Source organism: Saccopteryx bilineata, chromosome 5 (genome assembly GCF_036850765.1).
Source record: "Saccopteryx bilineata isolate mSacBil1 chromosome 5, mSacBil1_pri_phased_curated, whole genome shotgun sequence".
Classification (NCBI taxonomy): Eukaryota; Metazoa; Chordata; class Mammalia; order Chiroptera; family Emballonuridae; genus Saccopteryx; species Saccopteryx bilineata.
In genome coordinates, this window is record NC_089494.1 from 136562717 (window position 1) to 136583579 (window position 20863).

Consider the following 20863-nt stretch of genomic DNA (forward strand, 5'->3'; position numbering starts at 1 on the left):
TGAGCGTCCATGTACACAGGATGGCCCTGTAGGAAAGCTCTGGGGAATAATCAAGGGAGTTTCTGGATGTTTAGCCTTCTCATGAGGGCTCTTCCAAGGGCTATTTAGAGGAATTTCTGAAGCTTCATTTAGAACCTTACCCTTGCCCCTCCTTCACTGTCACAGCTTGCATCCCCCAAGTCCACAGGGCTGGAAAAACAGAAGTGATCTACCTGTAGACAGGATACACTTGAACCAAAAGTGGGACTGCCTGGCGTCTACTTTGATCTAAATTAGACCTCTGACCACTATGAATCTAAATAGGCCAGTAGCCCAGTGATACACTGATTTCTTTTCACTTTCTTTGAATTGTATAAAAATTAAAGAACAAAACAGTCTGTATACATATCCTTTAACCTGATTAATGAGCAGTCACATTTTTGAAAAATACATTTTATGTCAAAATGATCTAAGTGGATTCTTTTGAAATAAGTAACAATACTTCAAAAATTAAATGTCTATTTGTATAATTATATCTTAAAAATATATTTATTTTTTATTTTTTTCTTACAGGGACACAGAGAGTCAGAGAGAGGGATAGATAGGGACAGACAGATAGGAACAGAGAGAGATGAGAAGCATCAATCATTAGTTTTTCGTTGCAACACCTTAGTTCATTGATTGCTTTCTCATTTGTGCCTTGACCACGGGCCTTCAGCAGACTGAGTAACCTCTTGCTCGAGCCAGAGACCTTGGGTCCAAGCTGGTGAGCCTCGCTCAAGCCAGATGAGCCCATGCTCAAGCTGGCGACCTCGCGGTCTCGAACCTGGGTCCTCTGCATCCCAGTCCGACACTCTCTCCACTGCGCCACCGCCTGGTCAATCTATCTTAAAAATATATTTAATAAGCTGTCACTTACATGAACATACATTGTATGGTATGATTCTTACTGATGCTAGCATACCACATTTCTTAGAGGTCAGTGTATGTATTAATAAACAATGTTTGGCTGTTATTAGAGAGAAGGAGAAAAGTTCACTGAGTGGACAATATAAGTTGTGTGGTGTTTGCATAAAGTTTTATAACAACCAACATGAAGGCACATTGATAGTACGTTGTAAATACAAGTGGTAGAAAATTGCACCTTTTAAGAAATTCCCATAAATCAAGGGCTGCCTATGGTTGTCAAGCCATTTACTTTATAAATATATATATATTATTTATATATTTATTTATGTATTTCATTTAACTTTGGTGGGTGACATGGAAGTTAGTGTACTTTTGGTGTGTATGTGTTTGTCTGTCTATCTGTGGGAGTCCAAAGGGGAATTGTCTCAATGGTACAATGATCTGTTTTAAAGATTCTCTCTACTTTTTTCTAATGCACTACAAAATAGTCCATATGAAAAGGAATTTTTTTTTAACATTGGTGAGAATTACAGGCTGTCCTCTGGTTAATTCATTATAGAAATCGTGTTATAATCAGTTCACAAAGCACTGCTTATCATGCATCTGTCTTCAAACATAATTTCTTGCAAGTGGTTTCCTGAAAAATCATCAAGCTTTCTCCACTGCTGTCCTTGCTGGAGTACTTCATGCATTCTTTTAAAACAAGATCAGTTTTGGGACTTGTGTAAGTTAAGACTGTTCTTTCTATTTAACTGAAGTGTTTACCATAAAGTTCCATAAAAATCAGAGCTGGCCATTTGCTGTTTTTCTTTTAAGTGTTATCATTTACCCATCTCTACTTCTGTATATTTCTTAGGAGACTAAATGTGAGCACCACTAATTCTCAACAAGTTACATTGCGTATTTTTTGAATCTTGTAAAAATTCTTACTTTCGCCAATATTCAGCCATTTTATTAAAGAATGCTATGGAGGTAAATGAAGTTATGTCTATATATACTGTCTTAATATGTTTCCAAAAAATAAAATTTATATAAAGAGAACATTTAGAAGCAGTCTTTCAAAAGTGGTGCAGGTTCCTCCTTGAACAGGAAAGAACTCTGCATAATCTCAACATGTCTGGATTTCTACTTGGAAATATTTTTCTCTGACAGAAAGAAACCATTCCTGCTTAGAGAATTTTAGGTTGCATAGGCTGAACTTTAAAAAAAAAAAAGGTCTTAAAATTTCAAATCCAACTTACCCCTCTTTTCAGAGCTACATTTTTATATTCAAGTTTATGTGTGCATACTGTATTTTTTCATAATTTTAACAGTGTAAATAAGAACTCACTTTTTTATTAGCTGTCTAGAAGAAAATTAAATTCTCATATGGTATCTCTTTTTTTATGGTAATGTTGTGCTGTGCTTTAAAAATAAATTGTCAGTGGTATCAGGAAAATTTTTTAGGACCTAAGTAATTTTTTTCCTTGTAAATGGCCAGTTGATATCTTACATTACCCTCCATTAAGTACTTTGAATTTCTGTTATTACCTGGAGATGAGTTGAAAGTCAAGAGTATTTATGGTAGTTGATCATTTAATTTTTATTGAGAGAAACTTTGAACCTGTAACATTTCAGAGATGAATTTTCTGTCAGTTTGTTCAAAAGCCCTTTTTCCTTCCTTTACAAAACTAGTGTTTGTGTGGCTGGTAAATGTAAGCCCTGATAATGTTGTGTTTCTCTGGTGATTTGTTTTCTCCTGATACTGTTTTATAAAATGAATGTAGACTCTGACTCACTCAGCTTCCTCAGGTCTCAGTAACTGTTAGAGTTTTACATTGGCATTTCTTTTTAGTTTAAACTTCCTCTCAAAAATTTACTTGTCTGTCGCTTTAAGATGTTTTTAATTATCCTCCATTATCTTACGAAAAATTTTATGATTGGCATATACTATAGGCACATAGTTTCAACAATAACTTTGTCCCAGGATCATGTTACTACATGGTTTTTACATGTCTGTTACTATTTATATCATTTTAACAACATTGGCTTTATATTAAAAAATTTAATTTAATGGAAATTTTCAATGTTTTTTTGTCGGGAGCCTAACATTGTATAATAGTTTTCAGCTGCTTAGTTTTTTATTAATGTCTGCATTTTTAAAATCTTTTTTAAAAGATTGTTACTATTAAAATTTTCTCTTCTTTGTAATTAAGGTACCAGTTGAACTAGTTAAATATTTGCCTGGTCAAATTAATCTAGTGTTTAAACATGAAAAAAATTTTCATAACAGTATTTTTTGTTCTCCCAAAATAAAATAATACACATTTTATTATGCTAAAGCAAGAAAAAGAGAATTGCAATATTTATTTTTATCTTCCTTTAAGAAAGTAAGCATTTTTCTTGATTGTGGTTGAATGAAATAAATGCACTTTCTTTTTAAAAAAAACTTGAGAGTGAATCCTTCTCTAACTCTCTAATTTTTGAAGTGCTGCACCCAATATTGTTGTTCATTGAGACTCTTCTCCCTTTCTAAAAACATCTATAAAATTTAAACATATTAAAAGCTTATTATAAAAAACATTGGGAATGCATAATATCTCGTGTTATTAGACTAGTTTAGTTATATAAGAGAAATGTAACTGAAGATTGAAACTGTCCCATTTGGAAATGGAGGTGGTAACAACATCAAAGTGTTTATTTTCTTTGAATTAACAGAAAGGCAGGTGTCACTTGATACTTGTTCACCTGTGTTTCTGAGGTGGACCGTGCTAACGGTAATTACCTTGACTCTCTCAGAGGGCCTTTGGTGTTAATGGACATGTTTGTTCATAAAGTGATCATTTTTTAAAACTAAAATGCCATCCTAAAAGTCAAAATTTTATTAAAAATATTAAAATTATAAATACTTTATAAATTTACCCTGAAGTTACTTACTTATGGGAACTAAATATGTATACTGCTCACAAAAATTAGGGTATATTTCATAATGAATATGAAGCTATAAAATACCACCTAATTTTTGTGGGCAGTGTAATACGATAATGATTTGTGATGTTAAAAAATATTTTACACCCATTTACTAACTTGGTTGTTAAGTTTTGAGAACCCTGACTGCCTTCACTTCCCAGGTGGGGCGGCTGGTGCTCTGCCTTCCTTGACCTTGCATTTGATTGTTCATTCTTATACCTCAGTCTCCTTCTTAAAAGCTGCTCTTCATTATTTTTACTTTCATTGCTTTTTAAATATTTTAATTTTTATTTATTGATTATTTCTAATTATTGTGAATATAAAAACTTGTTCTGTTACCATCATCATTTCAAATTATGAAAGTCTAAGAACCTTCCTCTAAGATGTGGTCAGAATGTGTTTTTGTATCATGTGTTGATGTAACCACACAGATACCTCTGCCAATCCTGGAGTTCATTTGTTAGTTTGTTCATATATTGTGAACAAAGGTTTGTAAAGATTTTATTTTTTCAGATTGTAAAATTACACTGGGAAACAATTTTTTTTAATTTTCTGTTGCATGAGGTTTTAGAATTGTTTCTATATATTTCTGCATCGCTGATTCCAAATCTGAAATCCGTTTTTTGGTGTATGCTCTAGTATTTATGCAATTTTAATTTCTTTTTGTTATAGTTAAAGGCATGCATGGTTTTTAAATTGGAGTTAAGGGCAACGACTCTTGGATTGAACATAACCACAAGGCAATTAATGTTTTACAAACATCACTTTTACATAATTGTAGTTGTTTTTAAATGTAAAAAATTATTATCTGATAAAAAACACCCTCTTATTTTGTTTTAAGATTGAATCATGGCTTCTTCAAGTAGGTGTAAATGTAAGAATAGTCCTGACACCTTCTGTTATATATGTGGCTGTTAACACATTTCAACGTCAAAGGCGCAATATTTCATAATTTGTGACATGTGCATATATTGCCTATTTTCAAGTTCCCCTTGGCGATCAAGACAAGAATTGGGCTCCTCATATTGTGTGTCATAATTGTGAGGAAATGTTTCATGACTGGACAAAAGGAAAACACAAAGGAATGCCTTTTGGTATTCCCATGGTTTTGCGTGAACCTAAGGACCACAGCAGTGACTGTTATTTCTGTCTGATTCATACAAAGGGCATTGGCAAGAAAAAATGGCATATGATCACATATTTTAATATTCCTTCAGCAATATGACCTATCCTACACTCTGAGACACTCCTGGTTGCAGTTTTCAATAGTTTTATTTCTTCGAAGGACAAAGAAAGTGAACATGGTGATCAAGTATATTTTGATAAGATGCATGAGGAAATGGTTGTAGAATCTGAAGGGTCTTCTTCTGATGCCAAGCAGTCATTAACCTCTCAGCAATTTAGCCAACCTGAATTAAATGACTTAGTAAGAGATTTGGGCCTCTCAAAGAAAGCAGCTGAGTTATTAGCCTCCAGGCTTTAAGAAAAGAATGTATTCACTGGTCAGCTAAAGTATCCCATTTCAGGAAGCATGAACAAATTTTTGTGGACTTTTTTTCCAAAGACAAACACTTTGTTTACTGTCATGATATCAGTAGTCTTCTCAGCCAGCTAGGTGTTACCACTTTCAATCCAACAGAATGGCCGCTATTTCTTGACAGCTCTAAATGGAGTCTGAAATGTGATCTCCTACACAACGGTAATGTTTATGCAGCGGTTCCAATTGGTTATTCAACTCATCTGCGAGAAGATTATAATGACATAAAAATTGTCCTCGACTTTCTGAGGTATGAGGAGCATAACTGGATCATTTGTGTGGATCTTAAAATGGTAAATTTCCTGCTAGGACAACAGAGAGGTTTCACGAAGTATCCTTGCTTTCTGTGTTTGTGGGACAGCCGAGCTCAGGGCAAACACTGGACACAGAAGGAGTGGCCAAAACGTGAAGCTCTGGAAGTAGGGATGCAAAATATTGTGAATGTATCTGTAGTTAATCGAGACAGGATCATTTTTCCCCCACTTCATATCAAACTTGGCTTAATGAAGCAGTTTGTTCAGACTTTGAATAGAGAAAGTGAATGCTTTCAACATATTATAAATATTTCTGCTTTTCCTGCCTTGTTTTTCGAGAAAATAAAAGCAGGTGTATTCAATGAACCTCAAATTTGAACCCTCATACATGATGAATTTTCCAGGAAGATGAAGAAGGAGGAGAAAGCAGCAAGGCAGTCTTTTGTGGCAGTTACAAAGAACTTCCTTGGCAACAAAAAACAGAAAACTATGAACTTCTGGTTCAAAGGATGCTGTTGGCTTTCTGCAACATTGGATGGAACATGAGCATTAAGATTCACTTCCTGAACAGTCACCTTGATAAGTTTCCTGAAAATCTTGGAGCTGTTAGTGATGAGCAGACTATTGCTGGAGCATCAAACAAGATCATCCTCAACAAGTACACAAACGCAAGAGCAACAAATGCAAATTTTTGCCCAAATAGAATTTAAATAAGTTTTGCGCAAATTTTATGATTAAAATAAGTGTTTTAATATGTTCTATTTCAACATTGTAGACAAATTCTGACGCAATCATATCTTTTAGTGTATTAGTGTATTTACTGCATTATATAAATTATTATATTTTCAAAGATGATGCCCAAGAAGACATTCTACTTCATTATATTAAACTAAATGTTGAAAATTTTACAATAAGATGAAAACCTAAAATCTTGAATTGCAAAAAAACTGTAGCCTACAGAGAACAACTAATGTCAGATTTGACATCAGCACACTTGAATTAGTTAAGAACAAGTGTTTTTGTGGATGCAACAAAAATTTTGTTCCCCAGTGTTATGTAACATTATGGAAAGTTTTAAAAATAGAACAAAATAATTACCCCTAGCCCTTCTCTCTTTAACAAGACCATTTTCTGTTGTTATACATTTTCTTCTATATTTTTGTATGTATGCCAATTTTTATAGTAGTAAAGAAGTAAAACTATTGTATTCTGTCCCATTTTTCCATTTATTATATCAAATGTACTTCTGTGGTGTTACATAGTTTTATAATTATTTTAATGGCTTCAACTGAATTTCTTTGAAAAGGTGTTTCTTAATTTAATTTTGCCCCATATTTCTGTATATTTGTATTGCTAAAACATTGCAACATTATAGGTTTGACAGGTATAATTTATCTATGTACAATTTGAAACTTATTTTAATAACAAATGAATCTTAATTTACATATGTATGTATTAAATGTTCTTTTGATGAATGATTTTACATTAGGAAAATGTCAAGAAGTAGCTTTGAAAATGACCAAATCATCACAGCCTGAGTTTATTTATATATTTTTTTACTTAAGAGAAATGTCAAAGTTCAGACAGGTTAAGAATATTTACAGAAAATCTTAGTTTCTAGCCATGAGCCTATGTTATGGAACTCTTTAAACTACAAGTATTGGGGAAAAATTTTTATGTTTCTTAGTAGGTCTGGAGTTGTTTGAGGAAAATGACACTACTTTATATATTTTTGTATTTAATAATCATCTTGACTACAGAAGGCATCGAAAATTATTTAATTGTATTTGAAAACTGGCATCTAACAGAAAATGAATTCACAGGTTTTTTTTCTTTCTTTCCAAGTGAGAGGAGGGGAAATGGAGAGACAGACTCCCACGTACACCCTGACCAGGATCCACCTGGGCACCCCCATCTGGGGCCAAAGAACTTATGGTTTTTAATCCCTTAATTAAATTGCTGCTCCTCGTAAAGTAACAGAAGGCTCATAGTTTTTCTTATTATATATCTATGCCTGTAGAGTAACATTAAGACTTTTTTCTTGACTTTCATCATTTAATATTTTTATCAAATTCTTGGCAATCATTTTTTGTTGTTGTCGTTTGTTTGTTTGTTTTATTACAGTTAAAGAAGAGCAGCTTAAACCCACGGGTGGTTATTCCTACCTCACTGGGTTGCTGTGATCCTTAAATGAATGAATCCACAGAAAGCGCTTGAAGTGATGTCTGTCATCCAGTAGGTTCTCCATGAACAACCGCTGTCATCACTGCTACTTCTAGGGATTTGGTTTTAATATTATTAACAAGAGAAATATCTAAACTCAGACCAAAAACCACCTCTTTTTGTCACACAATATATAATAGATCATTTGGTATTCCAGGAAAAAGTGTGTTTCAACATGAAGTAGTGAAAGGATTGTACACTAAGTGTTCTAGGACTACTGGTTAATTTTTTAGAGAGATATAAAGTTACAGCCTCATCCCATAAGCTTGATCTCATGAGTATAGCTGAGTAATTCCAGATGGGATTTAAAAAAATTAAATGCAAAGCCATACAACCCACATTTTTAAACTTTAGAAAATATAAGTGAATATATATCAAATCTAAAGATAGGAAAGTCATAAAAACAGTGGAATAAATCACAAAGGAAAGAATTTCACAGATTCAAATAGGTATACATTTACAATTTCAGCAAAAGGAAAAACTGAAAATCTTAAAAAGTCTTTGCAACAAATAGGGCTGAGGGCTGTGACCTGAAAACATACATGGATGTGTATGCATTCTTTATAAAGACCTTAATCAGAACGTGGTCAAATGTACTAACAATGTACAGAAGAAATAAGAAATGCAAATAAGTAATAAACATGAAAAAATGTCTAACTCCACTAACAGTTAAAATGAAATGCTATACAGTTTTCCACTTGTCCAATCATTAAAGGCTTTAATGTGATTAGAAGTCCTTTTCTGAGAGAAAGGTAATCATACTTGCTAGAAGTACACTGTTACTGGTCTGAGAAGCACTAGGACAAGATCTGTCTAGCTTTGTGAGTCATCCTGTTGAAATCATCAGTGACATCAATGAAAGGGAATGTGCACAGATGTCTATTGCAGTTTTACTGAAATGAGCAGGTAACAAACAACTTGAATGCCATCTTTTATAGTAAAAATAAATGTAAGTCTAAATAAAGCTATTCAATTAAATAATGTAAGTTAACATGTTATCATAAATGACTTCTACTGGAAAATACAAGATAAGAAATGTCTCCTTGTGATTAGCGGCTGACCTGCACCTGCAGCTTTACTCGAAAGTCACTTTTTATTGTAATAACGTTAAATTACCTTCCTTTAAAACACACAAATCTCTAGCAGCTGTGGGTAAGTGCCCTGGAAAAAGCCTGCGCATAAAAATGCGGACCCAATTATAAATTACAAAAATGTGAAATACAAGGAAAAATACATTTTATATAAAACTGTTCCCTACTCCACATTCCTTGTTACTGTTCCTTTTACCTTCTTTTGTGAAAGGTAGTTATTGATCAGAATTGGGCACTGGAAATGAACTGTAATCCAGCAGGTTTTCAGTTATTTATAACCATTTACCTGGAGGAACTCTCTGATTATTTTCAGTTTAAGTGCACATTTTTTTAATCTCTTTTTTAATGAGAATCACATAAGGGCTGAAGGTTAGAACTACTGTTAACCCCTTTTCCTGACATGGGATTTCCTTTCTCTAAGCTTAGACTTAACCGGGGTACATGGATAGTGACTCCGCCTGGTACTGAGGTTTGAAAGTTACAGACTCTGTATGATCTTGAAGGGTGTGCCAGAGTCTAGGAAAACAGGCTGTTTGGTTTTTTGGTTTGAGGAATAAATAATCATAGGCAAGTACTCTGAATTTCATACTTTTTGTTATATCCTGTGTTCATGGCTGTTTTTTTAGTTGCTCTGTGTTTGGGATTTTTTTAATTCTGTGTTTGTCTATGGATATATATGTGCATATGTATACTTGTGTACCCGTGTATAGGTACATATGTATTGTGTGATCTAATTATGGAACATATATAAGTATGTGTGGATCAGGGGAGTAAAGGATGTGGTAAGTATGACAGTGGGAAGGATGGCTTTTAAATTGAAACATAGTACCAGAAATAGCTTACCTCCCTGGAAAGAGTAATTTAAAAAAATGAATAGTTAATGCACACTAAATCTTTCTGTTGTTTCTTTAAAATGCCTCCCTACTTTAATTAGGGTACTTTTAGTATTTAACATTTAAATCTGGCTTTAATTTTAATATTTTGTCTCTTTTATAACATTAGCCAGTTAAAAACTTATTAATAAGCCCCTTAGTTTATTTTCCCTTCTTGCTAGACTCTGTGTTGTGGGAACACAGGGAGGTATAATATGTTCCTGCCTTCAAGGTACTTCAAATAAGCTGGAGACATAATCAGGTACTAATTTACAGCTATTGTAGAGTATTTACTACATGCCAGGGAGTGCGCCAAATGGTTTACGGGAAATGTTTAGTTCTTAACAACCCTGTAAGGTAGGGTCTACCATTTTAAAGTTGAGAAAATGAGCCTTGGAGACAGTTGTTGTTTTTTTTAAAGTTGGGAAGTCACCAGCTGGTAAGTCAGCTAGGCAGAGCCCAGACCTGTCCACCTCCTGTCTGCTTCTTAGCACCTCACGTGCCACTGTGCTAGAATTGCTGGGGGTCTGACTGCCTCTCCCTGTTCATTTTGTAAATGAGCATGTTGTATCAAGGCGCTGAACCTCGACCTGTGGGAATGTCACCTGCTCAGATGCCACTGCAGGTCAGGTCCCTGTCGTGGTGCGGGGGTGAATGCAGGGGCAGTAACGTGTGTGCCACAGGCAGCAGTGGCATTGCTGGCCCAAAGGTCTCCCGAGTTCCTTCCAGGGCTAGGCCTTGGGGTCAGCAGTGCTCTCTCCTTGTGTCTGCCTCTTAGAATTTTCTTCTGGGAAAATACCAAATGTTACTTGTAGAGCCAGGGGCTGCCACCATCCTGGCCATACACATGCAGGTTCTCATTGAATTCAGACGGTAAAGAAACAGGAGCCAAAAAATAGTGGGCCATTTCTTTATTCAAGTCTCACACCAGCCAATGAGCAAACACACAGGGAAAACACTTCCCTCTTCATTCAGAGCTCACAAAGTTCTGACACATTCTTCAGTTTCACAACCGGGAGAATCTTCTCCGGTTCCTCGTAGAATCAAGGACCCCACCAGTCTCAGCAGAGCTCACAAAAGCCCCTCACCTCTGGTTCCACATCTGCACACCTTCTCCCTTCTGTGCACAAACTGGCTTCTTCTTCAGCACTCTGCATTCTCTCTGCTCTCCCCAAAAAACATGGCTTCTCTCTCTCCTTTTTAAAACTTTCTGATACGAAAACCTCTCCTCCAGCAAACATTAGCAAGACAATGGCCCTTCCCAAACGGGAAGATAATTTACAATTTCACAGATTACAAACCCAGCGCCATTTTTTAACACTAAAAGTGAGCAAACTCAAAATATAAATTTTACAAACTCATTTGCCCAACAGTGCTCTTATTTTTGTTGAACTTTACATAAGGAAATGAAACAGGTATGATAGTAGGGCTTGTTTTGTTGCCTTTTGAAATTCACATTTAGTTTGCTAAACTTTACCAAGCACCTGTTCTGCACCCAGCAGACAGACACAGCTGACGTCGCTAGACCATCCTGTGGACCATGGTCCTCATCTTTGACCTCCACAGATCCTCACTTTAGATATCTGATCACCTCTTCCTTTTTTCCACTATCCCTTTATCATCTATGAGGAAAACCAAAACTTCGGCTAATTGTAAAGACCCCAGAAGGTGAACACTTCCTGAATTTTAGGATTTAGCTGTGATTTATGGATCAGAAAATTTTCAAGTTTTTACTTTTGGACTTTATTTGCTTTGGATGAAACACATATGTCCTATTCCTGTGCCAAAGTTTGTTGTGACTTGAGGAAAACCCTTCCTCTGCACAAAGAATACTTGTGAAGGCATTTCTGGTTCTACCTGTTGATCCTATAATTGCCCTCGGGGGCTGGAACTGTGGGAACTTGAAATTAGAACATGATGAAACACCAACATAGAAAACGTTAGAAGAGCTAATGTATCATTTTTGTGCTAAACCAGGAGCCACCCTATTATCCTGAATTCCAACCTTGACCAGCTGTCATAAGTGACAGAGTTAGGGTGGGATTGGGATGGGATAATGAATATCTGCAAGTGATGCAGAGACCACTGTCTGGGAACATTCTGCTGAAACACTGGCAACTTCAGGTGTGGGGCTGCAGTGACTCTGAGGTGCGTGTAAGGGGTCCCTTTTTGAGTTCTTATGAGTCTTTCCTGAAATAGCCTAGGAAATAGAGGAATGAATAAATAATATGCAGTGTGCCCTCTGACCCTTGACACAGACATTTGAATTGTGTATACATGTGGGATTTTAGAGTTCACACATCTTTTTTTCACCTTAGGACCAGGATGGCACATTCCCCCTTTTGCTGCTCTTTAAACTCATCTATATGAAGTACTGACGTGTTTCATTACCTACTCTCTTCACTTTTCCCCTATTTTATTTTGATAGAGTTTTTCAGCGATTACATTCCTTATTTTAAATTCTTTGTAAATGTTTTCCCTTAAATAATGTATTTCTTCAAAATCAAGAACGACTCTTGGTGGCCCACAGGAATATATACCGTATTACTATTCTTAACATGTTTGATTTTTATTAAACTGAACCTATAAGGTGAGTGATAAAACTCCATAGTCACTTTTTAATTTTTATTTACTTTTTTTTTTTTTACTAAGTGAAAGGTGGGGAGGCAGAGAAACAGACACCCACATGCACCCTGACCAGGATCCACCTGGCAAGCCCCCTACTGGGCGATGCTCTGCCTATCTGGGGCTGCTGCTCCAATGCTCAGCAACCAAGCTATTCTAGTGCCTGAGACAAGGCAATGATGCCATCCTCAGTACCTGGGGTCAGCTTGCAGAAACCATTTGAGTCATGGCTATGGGAGGGGAAGAGAGAGAGAGAGAGAGAGAAGGGGAAGGAGAATGGAGAAGCAGATGGTTGCTTCTCCTGGGTGCCCTGACTGAGAATCGAAGCTGAGTCTTCCACGTGCCAGGTTGATGCTCTACCAGTGAGCCAACCGGCCAGGGCCATAACTCCATAGTCATTGATAATTATTTTTTATACTGTATTGCCTTTATTTTCAGTCCTGTTCTTAAGTCCAATGATAATGATTATTTTTTCTTTATGTTCCCTAAAATTCATATAGATGAGTTATTATGTTCTTGTATTTTGTTGTAATAAAATAGCTTTATTTTTAAAGTTTTCTATGCATAAAATTTAATCAATACAGGTTTTAAGGAGAATATATTTTTATACATTTAATATATTTTGTATGATAGCACTGATATTGAACACTGGACAACATTTTTTTTTTTAATTTTCTGCAGCCTGAGGTTTTAGAACTATTTCTATTTATTTCTGCATTGCTGATTCCAAATCTGAAATCTGTTTTTTGGTGCATGCTCTACCTTTTATGCAATTTTAGTTATTTTTTAGTTACAGTTAGTGGCATGCATTGGTTTTTAAATTAGAGTTAAAGGGCAACAACTCTTGGATTGAACATAACCACAAGGCAATTAATGTTTTAAAAACATCACTTTTACATAATTATAGTTGTTTTTAAATGTGAAAAATTATTATCTGATAAAAAATATTTTAAAAAATGACATATGATTGCACATTTTAATATTCCTTCAGCAATACCACCTATCCCACACTCTGAGACACTCCCAGTTCCAGTTTTCAATAGTTTTATTTCTTCTAAGGACAAAGAAAGTGAACATGGTGATCAAGTGTATTTTGATAAGTTGTAGAAATGGTTGTAGAATCTGAAGGGTCTTCTTCTGATGCCAAGCAGTCATTAACCTCTCAGCAGTTTAGCCAACCTGAATTGAATGACTTAGTAAGAGATTTGGGCCTCTCAAAGAAAGCAGCTGAGTTATTAGCCTCCAGGTTTCAAGAAAAGAATGTATTCACCGGTCAGCTAAAGTATCCCATTTCAGGAAGCATGAACAAATTTTTGTGGACTTTTTTTCCAAAGACAAACACTTTGTTTACTGTCATGATATCAGTAGTCTTCTCAGCCAGCTAGGCATTACCATTTACAGTCCAACAGAATGGCGGCTATTTCTTGACAGCTCTAAATGGAGTCTGAAATGTGATCTCCTACACAACGGTAATGTTTATGTAGCAGTTCCAATTGGTTATTCAACTCATCTGCGAGAAGATTATAATGACATAAAAATTGTCCTCGACTTTCTGAGGTATGAGGAGCATAACTGGATCATTTGTGTGAATCTTAAAATGGTAAATTTCCTGCTAGGACAACAGAGAGGTTTCACGAAGTATCCTTGCTTTCTGTGTTTGTGGGACAGCCAAGCTCAGGACAAACACTGGACACAGAAGGAGTGGCCGAAACATGAAGCTCTGGAAGTAAGGAAGCAAAATATTGTGAATGAATCTGTAGTTAATCGAGACAGGATAATTTTTTCTACACTTCACATTAAACTTGGCTTAATGAAGCAGTTTGTTCAGGCTTTGAATAGAGAAAGTGAATGCTTTCAACATATTATAAATATTTCTGCTTTTCCTGCCTTGTTTTTCGAGAAGATAAAAGCAGGTGTATTCAATGGACCTCAAATTCGAACCCTCATACATGATGAAGAATTTGCCAGGAAGATGAATAAGGAGGAGAAAGCACATGGCGGTCTTTTGTGGCTGTTACAAAGAACTTCCTTGGCAACAAAAAACAGAAAACTATGAACTTCTGGTTCAAAGGATGCTGTTGGCTTTCTGCAACATTGGATGGAACATGAGCATTAAGATTCACTTCCTGAACAGTCACCTTGATAAGTTTCCTGAAAATCTTGGAGCTGTTAGTGATGAGCAGACTACTGCTGGAGCATCAAACGAGATCATCCTCAACAAGTACATAAACGCAAGAGCAACAATGCAAATTTTTGCCCAAATAGAATTTAAATAAGTTTTGTGCAAATTTTATGATTAAAATACGTGTTTTAATATGTTCTATTTCAAAATTGTAGACAAATTCTGATGCAATCATATCTTTTAGTGTATTAGTGTATTTATTGCATTATATAAATTATTATATTTTCAGAAAGATGATGCCCAAGAAGACATTCTACTTCATTATATTAAACTAAATGTTGAAAATTTTACAATAAGATGAAAACCTAAAATCTTGAATTGCAAAAAAACTGTAGCTTACAGAGAAAAACTAATGCAGATTTGAGATCAGCACACTCAAAGTAGATAAAAACAAGTATTTTTGTGGATGCGACAAAAATTTTGTTCCCCCAGTGATATAGATCATGTTTACGAGCAGGCTGCATTCTCGGTCTCAAAGCCTGGAGTTGGAGAGTGTATAAAGGTTGGTTAGGTTAAGAATTGATTGTACATTTGTTCTGGACAGGAGTGCTGCCAGAGCTAGGCCAAGGCCACTGTGTGAGCAGCAAGCAGGATCAGTGGGTTGCCTGAGAAAGGGGCTCCTGCTGAACTTCCTAAGCCCCCATGTTAAGATAGCAGCAGTGAGCTGGAGGTCATAACATTCTGCTTTAAGAAGATGAAATAGCTTGAGAAGGATAAGAGTTAGTTCTTCTTTGAATATTTGGTAGAATTCCATTGTGAAGCCATCGGGCCCCGGACTTTTCTTTGTTGGGAGTTTTTTGATAACTGTTTTGATCTCATTTGGTGTAATTGGTCTGTTTAGGTTTTCTGACTCTTCCAGATTGATTTTTGGAAGATTGTATGTTTCAAGGAATTTGTCCATTTCATCTAGGTTGTCTAATTTTTTGGCATACAATTCTTCATAGTATTTTCTTACAATCCTTTGTATTTCTGTTGTGTCAGTTGTTATTTCTCCCCTCTCATTTCTAATTTTATTTATTTGAGTCCTCTCTCTCTTTTTCTTGGTGAGTCTAGTTAAAGGTTCATCAATCTTGTTTACCTTTTCAAAAAACCAGCTCCTAGTTTCATTGATCCTCTGTATTGTTTCTTTAGTCTCTATGTCATTTATTTCTGCTCTGACCTTTATTATTTCCTTCCTTCTACTACATTTTGGCTTTACTTGCTGTTCTTTTTCTAGTTCTTTTAGATGCAGGGTTAAGTTGTTTATTTGAGCTTTTTCTAGCTTCTTAAAGTGTGCCTGTAGTGCTATGAACTTCCCTCTCAGTACTGCTTTTGCTGTGTCCCATATGGACAACTGATATTTGACAAAGGAGGTAAGGAAATACAATGGAGTAAAGACAGCCTCTTCAACAAATGGTGTTGGGAAAATTGGACAGCAACCTGCAAAAAAATGAAACTAGATCACCAACTTACACCATTCACAAAAATAAACTCAAAATGGATAAAAGACTTAAATGTAAGGCGTGAAACCATAAGCAATTTAGAAGAAAACAGGCAGTAAGCTCTCTGACATCTCTCGCAGTGATATATTTGCTGATTTATCTCCACGGGCAAGGGAAATAAAAGACAGGATAAACAAATGGGACTATGTCAAACTAAAAAGCTTTTGCACAGCCAAAGACAATAAACACAGAATAAAAAGACAAACCACACAGTGGGAGAACATATTTGACAGTACGTCTGATAAGGGGTTCATAACCAAAATTTCTAAAGAACTTGTAAATCTCAACACCAGAAAGACAATCCAATCCAAAAATGGCCAAAAGAAATGAATAGACACTTCTCCAAGGAGGATATACCGATGGCCAATAGGCATATGAAAAAATGCTCAACATCACTAATCATTAGGGAAATGCAAATTAAAACCACAATGTGATATCACCTCACACCAGTCAGAATGGCGCTCATCAACAAAACAACACAGAATAAGTGCTGGCAAAGATGTGGAAAAAAGGGAACCCTCCTACACTGCTGGTGGGAATGCACACTGGTGCAGCCTCTGTGGAAAACAGTATGGAGATTCCTCAAAAAATTGAAAATCAAACTGCCTTTTGACCCAACCATTCCACTTTTAGGAATATACCCCAAGAACACCATAGAACGGTTCCAGAAGGAGAAATGCACCCCCATGTTTATAACAGCATTGTTCACAATAGTGAAGATCTGAAAACAGCCCAAGTATCCATCAGAGGACAAGTGGATTAAAAAGCTTTGGTACATATAAACTATGGAATACTACTCAGCCATAAGAAATGATGACATCAGATCATTTACCATGACATGGATGGACCTTGATAACATTATACGGAGTGAACTAAGTAAATCAGAAAAAACTAAGAACTATATGAACCTATGCAGAGATGGGGCATAAAAATGAGACTCAGAGACATGGACAAGAATGTGATGGTAACAGGGAGTGGGGTGGAGGGGTGGGGAGGGCGCGAGGAAGGAGAGGAAGGGGGTGCAGGGAGGGGAGGGGCACAAAGAAAACCAGATAGAAGGTGATGGAGGACAATTTGACTTTGGGTGTGGGGTATGCAGCATAATCAAAGGTCAAAATAATTTGGAGATGTTTTCTCGGAACATATGTACCCTGATTTGTCAATGTCACTGCATTAAAATTAATAAAAATATTCCCTGGCTGGTTTGCTCAGTGGTAGAGCATCGGCCTGGCATGCAGGAGTCCCAGGTTCGATTCCCGGCCAGGGCACACAGGAGAAGCGCCCATCTGCTTCTCCACCCCTCCCCCTCTCCTTTCTCTCTGTCTCTCTGTTCCCCTCCCGCAGCCGAGGCTCCACTGGAGCAAAGTTTGCCCGAGTGCTGAGGATGGCTCTGTGGCCTCTGCCTCAGGTGCTAGAATGGCTCTGATTGCGGCAGAGCGACGCCCCCTGGTGGGCATGCCGGGTGGATCCCGGTCAGGCGCATGTGGTAGTCTGACTGCCTCCCCGTTTCCAGCTTCGGAAAAATACAAATAAAAAAATTCATAAAAATAAGATAAAACAAAAGATGAGAAATTTAATTAAATACTTAAAAACTTATCTTAGTAAAACAGCCTGTGACTTGTTGATGACTACACAGTTGAAACAATGGAACTTATTTCCAAATTTCAGTAGGCTTCAAATCATAGGGACATAGAATTTCTGTAGAAGAAGGCCTAAGGCTCAGTAGCTTTTAGGAACATGCTGGTTCTGTCCCCCTGAGCCATGTGTTGGCCTGTGTGACATGCTGCTTTCCCTAATTTAGTTTTCCTTTTATTTACCAATAGACGCTGTCTGTGCCCTAGGTATGTTGTTAGTCCATGCTTAGAATATGGCATGAAATAGTCCAGTGTTTATGAATGAGAGAATTCATCATTATATTTTAAATGTTTTTAAAGTGCTTTTAACTTTTTTTTATCAAATATGTAGATCAGTCAGTCCATGATAAATTATCTATATGATTTTGACTTCCTTATTTATCTTTATAACATGATTATTTTACTCATTGACTTCTGAAGAAAACTCTATGATTTAGAACCAAATAAAAATTTATATTATTATAACTATATACTTAAAGGTTAGATGACTGTTATAAAGTGTTTTAATGAAATTGTGTATATCTATTTTTGCTCTCTTCCTAAGTGCACTTGTAACAATATTATGGTGAATAAAATCTGGGCTAACTGTGAGGGTTTTTTATATTTTGTTATTTGGGGCTTTCTTTTTCTAGTTCTTATTTCTAAAATAATTGTTTTGTATATACAGCGGGTTTTAGAAGAAGTTTCCGTCTTAGTAGAAAAGATAAGAAAACAAACAAGTCCATGTATGAATGCAAGAAGAGTGATCAGTATGATACAGCTGACGTCCCTACATATGAGGAAGTGACCCCCTATCGGCGACAAACAAATGAGAAATACAGACTTGTTGTCTTGGTTGGTAAGTGTTGCTTTTGCATGTAATTCTGAGGAAATAAGTGAGATAGTAAGAATTTCACTTCAAAGATTATTGTGCTTGAAGTTAACTAGCTAAAACAATCTCACCCACTGTTCTCGGAGCCCTCTGCCCCTTGAGGACTGGAAGCTAATTCCCATGGAGGGCCTCCTGGGTCAGGGCACTGGCCTGTTGGCTCTGCTTTGTCTAGGCAGCACTGTCCTGGCTCCTTGTTGTATGCATCGTTACTGTCTTACTGTACCTCTCCTTAAAATTTACCCAACATTCCTAAAGCATTCCAGCCTGATTTACTTATCTATAAACCTCTCCAGTCTGTTTACTTGCTGTGCAGCCCACCAGGGGGCTCCTTCCAGCCACCAGGGAGAAGCCCTGGGCTTGAGTGTTGTCTCTGCTCCGTCTTCAGGTTTCAGAGGCTGCCTCCCAGTAGGTTTTCGATGGCATGCAAGCCTCTGGTCAGTGCTCAGAGGGAGGAGCCCTCCTTTCCTGTGACCCTCCAGCCTCTACCCCAGGTCTTCGAGAAGTCTGCACACGTCAGTCAGCTGGGGATCGTGTTGGCACACCGTCTGGACTCCCACAGGGTCCCTGAGGCCCAGGCTGATTTGGCAGTGCCGTTTGTTTTCAGCTGCTGCCGCCAGTTGCAATGTAAATGTGGTAAGGAGCCAGGCTATGCACATAGGAGGCCTTGTTGCTCTATTGAGATGGGTTCAGTGGCATTACGTTCCTCTGTTGGTGGTTATAAAGTGGCTGCAATTTATTTTGATGTCACACATGTTTTGTACTTTGTTATCATGTGTTTAAATGACAGTTTTAAAGCCTTTGGTTTTATCTTAAATTGCTGTTTAGAATTGTCCAGAGTTGATTTGTCTGTTTTGATCAACTGATTTTTTATTATTTTCAGCCTTTATTCTATAATTCTTATACAAAAAATAACTATTGGATCTCTTTTAGCCCCTAACACATTATGTCCCTATATTGGAGCAATTGCTGGTATAATGTAATTTAAAATTTTTTAACCCCTGTCTGACCAGTGGTGGTGCAGTGGATAGAACATTGACCTAAAGCACTGTGGTCTCAGATTCAAAATCCCTAGGTCGCTGGCTTGAGCATGGGCTCCCCAGTTTGAGCGCAGGGTCAGTGGCTTGAATGTGGGATCATAGACATTAACCCCAAGGTTGCTGGCTTGAGCAAGGGGTCACTTGGTCTGCTGTAGCTCCCCGGTCAAGGCACATATGAGAAAGCAATCAATGAGCAAATAAGGTGCTGCAACAAAGAATTGATGCTTCTCATCTCTCTCCCTTCCTGTCTGCCCGTCTGTCTTTGTCTTTGTCTCTCTTGCATGCACGCTAATTTAAAAAAAGAGTAAAAATATATATTTTTTTAATTCCATCCGTACTATCGCTGTGGCCTTTTGTGGAACATGATCTTCCATATTGGAAAGTGACAGCCAGGGCTGATATATGTGACTGTCCTTCAAAAGTATTTCCTGTTACTTTCTTCAGTGTGGTCATTGCTCAGAAAACCTCTGAGCTTGTAGGTGTGGCACATTTCTAATATTAGAAGTTTAGAGTTTATTTTTGTAGAGTCTGAGCAGGGTTGGAGAACAATGAGTGATGGGTCCAGGGTCACAACAGATGCCCACCCAACCCATTATGCTCCTCAGGAGCTGTATGACACCTACCATTTTAGCGTTTCTCGGGGCATCTGTTTATTCTTCTGGAAAATGAGGACACTAAGAACATCCACATCTAAGGTTTGTCTGAGGGCCAAATGAAATAGTATTTGCAAAGACTTAGACCAATTCCCGGCATCTCAGGTTTTAATTAAAAAAAAAAAGCTCTTCTATAGTAACTAAAAATACAAGGTGAACTTGAAATGTTTGAATACAAATAGGCTTTTGCTGATTTCAAACCTTGGTGTTCAAAGCACTTATAAATTAAATTAAATTACTTAGCAGTTTAAAGGGACTCAAGCAGTGGACTTAAATTTTGAAAATTCTGGATTGTTCCTGAATTAACTGTTTACTTTTCATTATTGTAAAAATCATACACTTAGGAACTAGTTCCTTGGCTCCAACAGGTGTGGGAAAATGGAAAGAGTATAAGCATTGTGGTCCTTCCTAAGTCCAGTTTTTTTCTCAGTGTTTTCAAAGCCTTTGGAAATAATGGTATTTTCTTTGAAACTGTTAGATATTGTAGAGAAGGTACATAGTTTTTATTTTCTTTCTGTTCTTACCACAATGTTGCATGATTTTTACTCTTGGACCTAATGTTCAAG

The 20863-nt window shown here is 36.7% G+C and overlaps 1 protein-coding gene across 3 annotated transcripts in view; it reads left to right on the top strand.

Moving 5' to 3' along the window:
- Positions 1–20863, top strand: part of MPP7 (MAGUK p55 scaffold protein 7) — a 283309-nt gene that overhangs the window by 230689 nt on the left and 31757 nt on the right. For 2 of the 3 annotated variants that reach the window (XM_066280418.1, XM_066280419.1), the window contains one exon: positions 18404–18574. The exons of the other annotated variant lie outside the window; for it this stretch is intronic. In XM_066280418.1, the coding sequence (XP_066136515.1) occupies positions 18404–18574 (171 nt within the window). The remainder of the gene's footprint in view (positions 1–18403; positions 18575–20863) is intronic. 3 annotated transcript variants of the gene reach the window in all.